This window comes from Mauremys mutica, chromosome 19 (genome assembly GCF_020497125.1).
Source record: "Mauremys mutica isolate MM-2020 ecotype Southern chromosome 19, ASM2049712v1, whole genome shotgun sequence".
NCBI classification, from domain to species: domain Eukaryota; kingdom Metazoa; phylum Chordata; order Testudines; family Geoemydidae; genus Mauremys; species Mauremys mutica.
The window spans coordinates 9,686,960-9,700,232 of NC_059090.1; the positions used below are offsets into that span (position 1 = coordinate 9,686,960).

A 13,273-nucleotide genomic window follows, 5' to 3' on the forward strand; every position below is an offset into this window, starting at 1 on the left:
AAACTTCCATATCTGTAATACACAGTGGAGTGACCCCAGTGAAATGGTGCTCAACGGAAAGAAACTTTATTACATGTTACCTGATGCTAGTTATCTTTGCTGGTGAGGATACAGCTACCAATCAGAAACCCCATCCATCCTTTCAGTGTCTCTTATATAGCTTAAGGGCCAGATTCAAATCTCAGTGGATCAGTGGATAGCTGGGCTAACTCCAATGAAATATGAATTTATGCTGGTGTAACTGAGCGGAGACTCTGGCATTCAATCCCATTTTATAAACACATTGAAAATAGTAGTATCAGGAGATGGAGACTAGACAGTTCTAGTCTTTCACCTACACATTGCCATGTCTAATCTTGGTTCCAACTGGTTGGCTGAATTATTCTGCGGTCTGTGTGAAATGAGTTTGTGATGTCCACAACCCAAAAACCACCTCTACAATCAGCACCTTGAAAGAAGGCCCAGGACAGGACAGTTCTCAGTGTACTATAAACACACTCCACTTTTATTTCTCCCCCTGCACCCAAATTACAGTGACAAGAGAACTTCAGAAAACATTTCTTTCTACCCACCAAAGAAATTAAAATACACGGTTACTATTTCACTCAGATTCAGCCAATAAAGAGAATGTTCCATTGTCCTGATCCCATCCCTAAAATTGGAGTCTTTTTCCCATTTGATGAGTGGAAATTAACTTTAAAATAAAAATTCACCAAGTTTTGCTAGTTCATTGGCAAAAACTGGTAAGCATCTACTTTACTAAACTAATGGGGCCTTGCTTTCAGCTGATGCCACTAGGCACTGCCATGATACAAATAATTTATAAGAATCATGATACCTACCCTACTGGGTCTAGAACTTGCAGGGAATGGAATGGCATAGAGGGAATGCCTGTTTTCAGCACTATCTTTCTGTCTAGCTTAGGTATCTATATAGCCCCAGTCGCCATAATATCTGAGCACCTCACAACCCTCACACCATTCCTGTGAGGCAGGGAAATGCTATTATCCATATTTTACAATTGGGAAACTGAGGCACAGAGAGGCTAAGGGACACATTTTAAAAAATATTTAGGCACCTCTTGGGATTCTCAAAAGCATCTATTGAAATCAATGAGTTTTAGGTGCCTAGATGCTTTTGAAGATTCCATTGGGCACCTAAATACCTTTAAAAATCCAGCCCTAAGTGACTTGTCCATGAGTACACAACATCTGTGGAGAGCAAGGAACTGAACCTGGATTTTCCAAGTCCTAGGGTAGTGTCCTAATCACTCTACCATCCTTCCTCCCTGTCACAGGAATAAGGATACAGCAACTTTTAGACGCTAGTAAAGCAGTGCTCTCACATTCAATGAGGGAAGCAAGTAGTAGTAACCCAGTCATCTCAACTGTTCATAACTCACCTGAAAGGAACTACATGGCAACTGTATGGATACTGTAATGTAGTGAAGGTTGTGGGAAGCCTATGACAGCATTCAGACTTGCTTCCTATATTGCAGCTGCGGCTACACCAGCTCTTTCTCTACTGGTGACTCCCCAACCCTTGGGAACTCTTCATCTGCAGAACTCTGGTAGTTTTCTAGCCCCTTTTATGCCATCAGAGCAGTGCAAAGAGGTTGGATCATAATACATCCCATTGTTTTCTAAATCCATATGTGGGATGAACAGCAAAGTTTCTTGCGGAACAAGCAGGAGTCATTTAATTACCACAAAGAATAGAGGCACGAATAAACAGTATTAAAGTCAAGTTTTCACTACAGTGAAAGTTGGAGAGGCAAATCACCGCACTGCATCCTAGCTGTGGATAACAGCAGAGATACAATGGGGATTTAGCAAGTCTCTCTTCCTTCCAGGCTCAAGCAGAGCTGTCACCAAGGCAATGCATTCGTGAAAGAACCAACCCATTTCCGCTCTCAAGCAAAGCTAATTATCCAAACAGAGACGTTCAGACACAGAATTCTCTCAGAACCTTGGTGGTGGATTTTCCCTTAGTACTGACAAGTGCCTTAATAGCTTCTTCAGAAACAAATGGTCCCAGTAGTTTTCTCTATCTATGACCCTGCGCCCAATTCCTGTCCCTTTCTGATTTCATGAAAACGTGGTTCATGGCATGTGTTCTTGGGAGGCAGCATGGGGATCATGTTACAATTCTCTGATTAATGGAAACCTCTGTACAATATTTAAGACTACTACTTTCTTCATAGCATTACTGTAGTCTGAGTGTATTGAGGAGCATAATCAAAAGGGCTAAAGTACTTTAGGGGAATAACCCAACAAAAGAGGATCTTGGTATCTTTGAGATGAAAGGCTGAAGATCAGGAGGAGTTCTGTAACTCCTGTTCTGGTGACCTGATCTGATGCTGACTCTAGCTCAGATCCTGCTTTCAGTAAAGTCAGTAACAAAATTTCCATTATTTCACATGGGGGCAATAAGCAGTGTTAGGACTTGAAAGTGGACTTGCCATCTGCACATTGCAATGCATTGAGACAGCTGAGGACTTCAATTACTGTATACCCAAGCTCACTCTATGGAGGTTCAGCTGTACAGAAGCTAAATTGGATTGATGTTTGTCCAGCACTTTGGATATGGAAAGTGATATACATTCAAAGCATTATTATTATCAATAATCTTATATCAATGTTGGATTAAATGTCCCATTGGGAATGCAGAAAAGTATCACTGTCTATTTCCAGTAAGCCCCCACATCTATTCTTTACCCTTATCTGCCATGTTTCAGAATGACATCCCAATGAAAAGGGACTACAAAGCCTCTTTTGCTGAATAAGGGAAAGCCATTAGTGCCTGCATATCACGCTATTCAGATGCTGACCATAAATTTGTCATCACTAATCCCAAGCACTGTTTATCATATCATCATCTGAACAGTTTACATCCGATCACTCCATCCATCTTGGTCATTGAACGAGTTGCATGCGTAGCGTGTGACTGAGTGATGGCATCTGTGTCTGAGGAACCTGGATTGCTATCCATCCGTCCCTATTTTTTGGTGTGATTTTTAATGGAGGATTTATGGCTGCATCTGGAAAGCTTTCATGAAGAAACACAATCATTATCATCTCCATCAAGAAGCTGCAGGGTCAAAAATGGAATGGGATCATTTTTGTCCAGAATTGGAACAGCAATTGTCCTTCTCAATCACTTTGCGCTACAAGCTGTTTTAGAATTTGAGAACGGGAAAAATACATGGCCTGAGGCTTCTCAGACTCAAATTTCATCAGCAAAATTACTCCAAACTACACTTCCACAGGGACATATGTTGTTTCTGCTTTGTATATTTTGCCTTTTAAGGTGCTTGGCCTTTTTTTCTAATCACTGTTAATGCATCTACTGCAAACTGTAACACTGAAATATTTACAGCTGTACGGGTTCCTAGGCATAGTTTTGCAAACTCTGGTGTAATGGCAGGTTATCAGCAGGGACTGAACTCAAATGTTAGAGGCCTGTGCTTTAGCAGGCTATGCCCAACAAAGTCAATGGGATTCTTTTCATTTATCTACTTTTCCTTTAATAGAAGGTCAAAATCAGAAAAAAATAAAGTCCTGCTTGCACATGGGATGACCACTGATTTCTTATTAAAAGGGATATGCCTAATTTGAGACCTGATCCAAAATCCACTAACATAATGAGTCTTTCTACTTACTTTCACAAGAATTGAGTCAGGCTATTGGTGCTTAAAAGTTCTGCAGTAATCAATACAGCATGCACATTGGCCCATAGTTCAGCAACAATCATGTAAAAGATCATACACTGCGATTTTGCACTGTGCAGGATTTTGTAACATGAATAAAATACTGCGTCTTAAAAATAAGTTTTGTCCTGTTTATAGGTATATACTTTTTTTTGCACAATCATTCTCTGTTTCCTTTAAGTTAGGTGGCAACACTTCCTTGTACTGAAATAGAATGTGTGAGGTTCGGCTACATACCATATACAATTCCAGGCCACTTACATGCTAATTTTCTCCAATTATTTGTTGTCACTTTTCAACATGAAGACAAAAAAAGAAATTGGCAATGTTGGTTTTGGAAAAAAAAGAATAAAAAAGCCCCTCCCGAATTGCCATGATCAGAATTGCTCCTGGTAATTGCTGGTGCTACACATTTGCATTAGATCTCCCCTTCGGCTGCCTGACAACTCTTGTCAAAGTGTATTGTTGTAACATGGTTTTACACAGCAGCGATAAGTGGAACAACATGCAATTTATCTCGGTATTAAAAGCTGCATGTCAGTCAAACACACAGGGAAATGTGAGGAGCAATGCAACCATTAGCTAATTACACAATTCTCTACCATTTCTCTTAAGCTTTTTTAAAAAATCTGTCAAATTCCAGGGTTTTTCAACGCCTCGGGAAACTGGAAGCCTCTCCATCAAAAGAAGGCTGAGGGGAGATCTGATCGCTCTCTATAAATACAACGGAGGGATAAATACCAGGGAGGGAGAGGAGTTATTTAAGTTAAGTGCCAATGTTGCGACATGAACAAATAGATATGAACTGGCCATCAACAAGTTTAGTCTTGGAATTAGATGAAGGTTTCTAACCATCAGAGGAGTGCAGTTCTGGAACAGCCTTTCAAGGGGAACAGTGAGGGGCAAAATAGTTCATGGAGGATAGGTCCATCGATGGCTATTAGCCAGGAAGAACAGGGATGGTGTCTCTAGCTTCTGTTTGCCAGAAGCTGGGAATGGGTGACAGGGGATGGATCACTTGGTGATTACCTGTTCTGTTCATTAGCTCTGGGGCACCTGGCATTGGCCACTGTAGGAAGACAAGATACTGGACTAGATGGATCTTCGGTCTGACCCAGTATGGCCGTTCTTATGTTTTTATGTAAAAACCTAACTGGCTTCAAGGCTGAGCTTGATAAGTTTTTGGAAGAGATAGTATGATGAGACTGCCTACAATGGTAGATCGCCACTGTGAGACTGCAAGTAGCAAATATGCCCAGTGATGGGACACTAGATGGGAAGGGCTCTGAATTACTACAGAGAATTCTTTTCTGGTGTCTGGCTGTTGGGTTTTGCTGAAAAGCTCAGGGTCTAACTAATCGCCATATTTGGGGGCAGGAAGGAATTTCCCCTTGGTCAGATTGGCAGAGACCCTGAGCTGGTTGTTTTTTTCACCTTCCTCCCCAGCATGGGTCATTTGTAGGTTTAAATTAATGTAAATGGTGGATTCTCTGTAACTTGAAGTCTTTAAATCATGAATTGAGGATTTCAGTAAGTCAGGCAGAGGTTATGGGTCTATTACAGAAGTGGGTGGGAAAGGTTCTGTGGCCTGCAATGTGCAGGTGGTCAGACAGGATGATCATAATGGTCCTTTCTGGTCTTAAAGTCTATTGGGGATTTGGAGGGTGGATCATTGTGAACCTCTGCTCCTTCCTTGCACAAAGTCTGAGTAAATGGGTTTTGTGTATGAGGGTCTCTGCTGAGGTACCAGGGCTGAAATGGAATCTTCCTAGCAGTAGGTGATACACTCTGGCTGCAGTAGCCTCTGAAGGTTTGTCTAGTTTAGAAAAAGAAACTGAGATTAAGCAGCGTTTAGCAAACATGTGTTCACTAACCCAGACCTTTTCCCTAATGAAGACACAGGTTAGCACATTTTACCCTGAATTAGCTGTTCACCAGCTAAACCAACATAAAAGGTATTAACCTGCATCTAACACAAGTGCAATGATCATAGTACCATTAGGGTTAGCTAGTCCCAACCTACATTTGACCTCTTTTCCTAATTTACACAACCCCCCCAGGTTCACTGAACCAGTCCCCTGTGTAGCACTGAGCACACTCACTAAATAAAGTCTTGCCCAGGAAATAAAAGTAAAATCCCTGCATTAATAAATCTAAAATGTTCAGTGGTTTGCTTCCCTCCATGTTACAGATGCATCCTCACGTAGAAGTGGGCGGAGAGGATTCATAGAAATGACTGTATTAGCATGTCACTAGGTGCTGCATTGAGAACAATGTCTTGTGCAATATGCAGTTTCCATCCAAATCAGCACGATAGGGCACAGTTTGTTAGGAGGCCAGAGCAGAAAGAGGAACTAATGGGAACAGCAAACATTTCAATTAACGGACTGAGTTGGTTAGAAAGCGAAAGGCATGGAAACAATTGTGATTCCATCCAGTTGGATAGATTCAGGGTGTCTCTTCCAGATTTTGCATCATTTCTTCCTTCTATCATTTCAATATATTTCCTATGCTGTCTCACACTAGCTGGAAATATGACCGGCTAGGATAATCTTGGATAATGATGTTAACAGTCATGCTAAAAAAGCTCAGTAGCAAAACTGCAAGTCAGGAAGGAAAAATATCTGAGCAACAGGGTGGCTGTTTGTGAAAGTTCCTTTTTATTACCGTGGGAATGAGGAATCAATTTGGAGAGCTTATTCCTCATCCCTGTACCCTACTTGTGCTGGGGGCTTCAGCAGGTCATAGGCCTTGACCTGCCTCTCTGAATGGAGGCAAGTTTCACACACAGAATGTAGATCACTACAGTTGTAGGGACAGTCAGACTTCCAGGTATCTCCTGGCTCTGGCACAGTCTATTCTGTTTTATATAGGTTCTTATGTCATGCTCATCACTAGAATATCTGAACACCTTCCAGAAATGCAGTAAGCAATGTGACTAATATCAGTTGTAGTCTGCTATTTATGAGCTCTCTAATTATGAGCTCTCCTTAAGGGGCAAATCCTCATTTCAGGGTGAAATTCACTCTTGTGCAGAAGGCCATCAGAAGCCTATGCACCACTTAAGTACTACGTAAGCTCTCAAAATTGGATTTAAATGGGACTTAAGTGGTCTGCACAGCCAAAGTACTTGGGGCCCTCCATGGAGAGTGAGTGGTGGGGAAGAACCCCTTCTTCCCAGACGATGAGCAGTGGAGCTGCTCTGTGGCTGCTACTCTAGCCTTTAAGCTTTCCTCACTCCATGGGGTGCGTGTTTCCCACACCACACTCAGACAAAGAAACATCAGACCAGGAGGCCAGATTTATCTGGGGTTGCTCTTTAGTCTGTGCTTCAAATGTTGGCCAAGAAGCTGACTGTGGATCTTCGATTTCAAAGTGATAGGGAGGTGTTCAGATCCCAATCCTCACTAAAATTAGACTGGGGTTAGAATCATTAGAAGGGACCGCAGGGGTCACCTAGTCTAACCCCCCGCCAAGATGCAGGATTTGTTGTGTCTAAACCATCCAAGACAGATGGTTATCCGTCTCCTTTTGAAAACTTTCAGTGAAGAAGCTTCCACAACCTCCCAAGGCAGTCTGTTCCATTGTACTGCTCTTACAGATAGGAAGTTTTTCCTGAGATTTAATCTAAATCTGCTATGCTGTAGTTTGAACCCATTGCCCATTGCCCTGCCCTCTGTGGCAAAAGAGAACAACTTTCCTCCATCTTTTTCGTGGCAACCTTTCAATATATCCCCCCTTAACCTCCTCTTTTCCAACCTAAACATACACAGTTCCTTCAGCCTTGGCTTGTATGGCTTGCATTCCATCCCTTTGATCATCTTTGTCACTTGACTCTGGATCCTTTTGAGTTTCTCTACATACTTTCTATACATTGGTGACCAAAACTGGATACAGTACTCCAGCTGAGGCCTAACCAGCACTGAGTACAGTGGTACTATCACTTCCCGTGACTTACATGCTCTGCCGCTGTTAATGGAACCTAAAATTGCATTTGCTTTTTTTGTAACTGCATCGCATTGCTGACTCGCGTTGAGGCTGTGCTACACCACAACTCCCAGATCATTCTCAGCAGTGCTGCTGCCAAGCCAGTTTTCCCCCATTCTGTATTTGTGCATTTGTTTTTTCTTCCCTAAGTGTAGCACCTTATATTTGTCTCTGTTGAATTTCATTTTATTGTCTATAGCCTCATTCTTCAATTTATCAAGATCCCTCTGAATTTCAGCTCTATCCTCCATAGTACTGGCAACACCCCCTCGCTTTGTGTCATCTGCAAACTTCATCAGTATGCTCTCTATTCCTACATCCAGAGGTGGTGGAATCTCCTTCCTTAGAGGTTTTTAAGGTCAGTCTTGACAAAGCCCTGGCTGGGATGATTTAGTTGGGAATTGGTCCTGCTTTGAGCAGGGGGTTGAACTAGATGACCTCCTGAGGTCCCTTCCAACCCTGATATTCTATGATTCTACGTTAAACAACACTGGAGCCAGAACATATCCCTGTGGAATTCCACTTGAGAAGTCCCTCCAATCTGACATCATTCCATTAATAGTTACTCTTTGTTTGCGGTTGTTTAACCAATTATATATCCACTGAATGGTAGTTCTATCAAGCCTGCATTTCTCCAGCTTACTTATCAGAATGTCATGTGTTGAAGACCAGGTATATTATGTCCACTGCATTCCCGCTATCCACCAAATCAGTTACCCTGTCAAAAGTTTGGGTCCAAAGAGGGCTCATGTTTGGATTTGGACGTCTCTCATCAGATTTCAGGCCTGCAAAATGGTAGAAATCGCTCAAGATCAGCTGTTCTCACGAGATTTCAGATCCATCCAAATAAAAAAAATTGACGGCTTTGTGGTTTTTGATTCAATCCAGAACAAAAACTACAAGGGTAGGCATGGGACTATGGAGTCAAATCCACCCCTCACTAGAAAATTTGGAAGGGGTTCAGATTAGAGATTCCAGGTTTACCCTATCTGTTGGTTTGAAGTGACAGGTATTGGGATTTTTTGATTTAACAGCTATTTAGAAGTAGAAGTCTTAAACCTATGGCCTCAGTTCAGGAAAGGACTTAAGTATGTGCTTATATGTGTTCTGAACTAAGGAGGCATTTTTGAGCCTCTATGCCCAAACCCTACAATTAGCTATACAATGGACTGATTGATTTTTACTTATTTGCAGGACTTGCTACAGAGCCCATCACCATAATATCTTGATTTTTCCGTAGTCTTCATTATAATAATACCTACCTGTTATACAGCAATTTTCATCTGTAGATCTCAAAGCACTTTACAACGATGTGAGCATCATTACCTCCAATGGGGAAACTAAGGCTTGACGAGGGGAAGTGACTTGGCTCAAGATCACCCAGCAATCCAGTGGTGGAGCTCAGAAAAGAATACAGGTCTCTTGAGTCCCACCCAATGCTCTATCCCCTAGGAAACACTCCCTACAGCTAAACATTGACTTGCTAAGTGAATAGTATAACATGCAGTGCTGTCACAAAGAAACCACACAGTGCTGTGCTGGGTTGTCTTGCTAAGGTTATCCCATATAGGGCCCAACATTCAGTTACGAAATGTGCCTGTTCCTTCCAGGAAGATTTTTTAGAAGCACAGTAGATCTCTCATTTCAGGTGGCCTCTTTCATATCTAGAAAATGTCAAGCTAGCTCAGCAATAAGTTTGCCTGCCTATTTCTGAAACATGTGTCCAACATCTCCACTCATTACATAACACTTCACACTAAGTTTTGCTCACATTACTCTGCTCTGCGTCACATACACTGAAAAGTGTAGCCTCATGCCCCATCAGGTTGATTTTCTACTCATAGGCCACGTGGCTCAGAAGGATTTAATAAAAAAAAAAAAAAAAAAAGCAGGAGAGAGCTAGTTCTCTGGGATGTGAAAAAAGAACCAGAAATATCAACACCAGCCAGTAATACGGGGAGAGAGGCACTTACGTAATACTTGTCGTCACTCTCATTGTAGGCCAGTTTCACAACACCATAGGAGCCCTATAAATAAACACAAATTACACAGTCAGTTCGGCTGCCTGGCTTTGTTTGCCTGCTGCTCAAGGCTTATCATGTTTGGCCTTGCAGTGAAAAATAAGAAGTATCCTCAACAGCCTCAAGCAAAAGCTCCACGTGATGTCAGATTGCGTTATACAGTGCAGCTCCCTTCCCCCTATGAAATGCAACTCAGATGGACTAGGACACATATAGGGGCAAAGGGAGTTTCTCTCCTTTTCATTGTTATGTTCAATGCCAGGGATAATGTCCTTCCTCTCCTGGCAGCTATTGCATTTGGGCAATAATGATGGAGGCACAGAGCATTTCCTGAGGATTAATGACTGTCTGGAAGGAACTGCCTCAGGCCATTAACTCCAACCAGTTATTAATTCTCAGCAAATGCCCTGAGCCAAGGTTATATTTTTATTACAAGTTGAACACTGGGGAAAATTTTCTTTTTTAAAGTCTTTTTGTTTCTGTGTTAGTTTTTTATATTCCCTTCAGACATTCCCTCACAACCGGAAGCCCCCACCATTTTCATAGAGGACTTTCCATGCACTGGGGGTTTATAGGAAATTAACACTTTGTAGATCATATCTTCAGCTGATATTAACTGGCACAGTTCTCATGAGTGTGTGTTGCCTGGTCAGTTGCAGTTTATGGGAAGGTCAGTATTAGAGCATGTGGAACATGACAGCTCCAGTAGGAGCTCAAAGTAAAACCACTGAAATTTCGTCTAGTTTTCTGTCAACTCTATACATTTTCAAGGCCAAGATATTAAACTATAACTAGATTCCTCCTACAATAGTTGCCCACTGAATACATGTAAAAGAACTACACTAAGGGTGTCAAGTATCAGAGGGGTAGCAGTGTTTGTTGCTTTTTACAGATCCAGACTAAGAGTCCTGTGGCACCTTAAAACTAACAGAAGTATTGGAGCATACGCATGCATCTGATGAAGTGGGTATTCACTCACGAATATGCTCCAATACTTCTGTTAGTCTATAAGATGCCACAGGACTCTTTGTCGCTTTTTACACTAAGGGTGTGATCCAACTCCCACTGAAATCAGTAGGAACATTTCCATTGATTTAAGAGTTGGAATGAGACTCTAAATCTCATGAACAGCTGGTGAGCAAAGCTTTGAGCCTGACCCAAAACCCACTGGAGTCAATGGAAGTCTTTCCATTGACTTTACTGGGCTATGGATCAGGCCCATTGTGAATTATTTAATGTGGCAGATTAGAAAGTAAAGGTGAAATTCACTCCTCTGCAGAAGGCCTGCACAAGCTCTGTCTACTAAAGTCCCACTAAAGCCACCAAAATAAGGTTTAAATGGGTCTTAAGGAGAGCATAGGGCTTGGTGAGCCCTCTGCACAAGAGTGAGGGCTCGACTGTGATACACCTACTCACCTTGAATAGTAATATACTCTTCACTGACCTCCATGGGTCTAATGGAAGAGTAAGGTACTACACAAGGGGAGTAAGCGTATTGCAATGTGGCCCTAATTAAAGAAATACAATTTAAAAAAAATCAAGAATAGGGCTTTGCTCATTCATTCTGATAGATGTAATTTAGTGTTAAATGGAGGTGAGGCCCAAACAGAATTCCCAGATCCAAACACCCTGGAACCATGGAAAAGTCTGGAGACAGATCTGAATTTGCAGCTGGTTCCTACCTCTATCATGTACAAAGCCAAAGACTCAGGTCCAAACACCTTCAGAATTGCATCTCTCTGAGCTTCCTGACCTGGACCAATCTCTATTTTAATTTTTTATGGTAAACTTCCACTAATGAATGTGCTGTGGTAAACTGCATATGTGTCATAAAGTCTTGGTGATATGAGAACTGCCTAGAGCGCTCTCTCTGATAAGAAGACAGGAGACCCTTTGGAGAATATCTGTGAATGAGAATTGTTAAGTCTGGAGATGAGCACAGTTGAGAATTAGCAAGAGTCTCCAATATTCTCTCCCTGATTCTGCTCTCTCCAGGTACTGTACCCGTACACAATTAATCTAGACAGGTACATTCAAAGCCTCGCAACAGAAACCACCCACTGCCCTTTCCCCCATTCCTGCATGCATATGAAGGACAAAAAGAAGGTAGCAACTGTGGCTTCTTGTCACAGAAAACAGGTGCTAAAACTTGGAAATGAGCCACACATATGTTTTGATATACACAGTAATTACTACCACCCCAGGGACTGGCTGCAGTGCAGAATCACAGCATGCTTATGAAACACCTACTCTGCTACAACCTGGTGCTTGCTAATCTGGATGCTTTAACTGATCCATACAGTCAGTTTGTAAGTAAGAAGACATCTCTCTGAAGTGGTCAGAGTCTGTGAGCCCTAGAGAAGTTTGAGCTAATAACCTTTTTGGTGAAACTACCTGCGGAAGCAGGTGTAGTCACTTCTAAATGGAATACATAGATAGCAATAGCAAGTACAGCCTTTAGGGAACGATCATTTACTGATCCATTTGCAGACACATGGCATGAGTCCAAATGTGCAGGTGTCTGAACTGTTCACCAATTCAGACCTTTAAATAACTTTCAATGAATCTCTTCAGGAAACGTTCCGAGACTTTTAAATACAGAATAGAATTAAATCAGCAATTTCTACATGGAAATAAGATTTAACCAGTCCTGATGGAGAACAAGTGCCTGCCTTTATCTTTCTTTTCTCACTGGTTGAGTTAATTCATTAAAGGACCTTGGTGTTACATTTGGTAAGAAACACCCTGGAACAGAGCCAGCTCAATATCTTCAGTTGGAAGGAAAATAAATGTAGACTTCAGAGAAAGTAGTTCAACACTGATCTTGAATAAAACTTGATAAGACAAATAAGAGGGAAGAAAATAAAGGCTGAATATAGTCTTGGATTATATCGGTCTTCAGGGCAGGGATCGTGTCTTCACGTGGGTGTGCGTGTAGCACAATGGGGCTGCTGGGTGCTACTGTAATAGAAACCTTAATTACACTAACATACCTTGCCAATTTCACTTTGCAGCTTGTATTGGTTTAATTGCACACAGTCCTGCAGATCAAAAAGAGAAAAAAATAGGGTATTAGTAAAAGGGAATTACTGTGAGCTTGAATCGGTACCAAGAGAAGAAAAAGTCCCGAAGACAGAAGCATTAAGGCTTATTTAAGCCATTATATGTTAAGTTATAGTTACCGCATTTTTATGACAATAGAACAAAGTAATTATGGGCCAGATTCTGAGCTTAGTTACACTGGTGTAAATCTGGAGTAATTCCACTCACTTCAATGATGTTATTGGTATAATCAGAGCAGAATCTGGCCCTTTTATGTTTAAAATTTGAGGGGTTGTATCTAACCACTGCAGTTAACAAGGAATAGAATTCAAACATCCAGAATACACATTTTAAAAGAAACCAGCATTCAGGCAAGCTCATTTAAAAGACTACCAAAAAGAATAATGAATTCTCAAATGGATCTGATATTTATTAGAATCAATTATCTGTAAACTGCATTAACCTCTATTTGTGAGTTATCATGGAGTGAAATTCCAATAAGTTCAGCTCGTTG

At 41.5% G+C, this 13,273-nt stretch overlaps 1 protein-coding gene across 8 annotated transcripts in view; it reads right to left on the reverse strand.

The window, feature by feature from the left end:
* CAMKK1 (calcium/calmodulin dependent protein kinase kinase 1) overlaps positions 1-13,273 on the reverse strand; it is a 167,027-nt gene that overhangs the window by 62,542 nt on the left and 91,212 nt on the right. For all 8 annotated transcript variants that reach the window (XM_044994320.1, XM_044994318.1, XM_044994319.1 and 5 more), the window contains exons 3-4: positions 12,711-12,758; positions 9,670-9,723 (exon numbers count right to left, since the gene is read on the reverse strand). In XM_044994320.1, the coding sequence (XP_044850255.1) occupies positions 9,670-9,723; positions 12,711-12,758 (102 nt within the window). The remainder of the gene's footprint in view (positions 1-9,669; positions 9,724-12,710; positions 12,759-13,273) is intronic.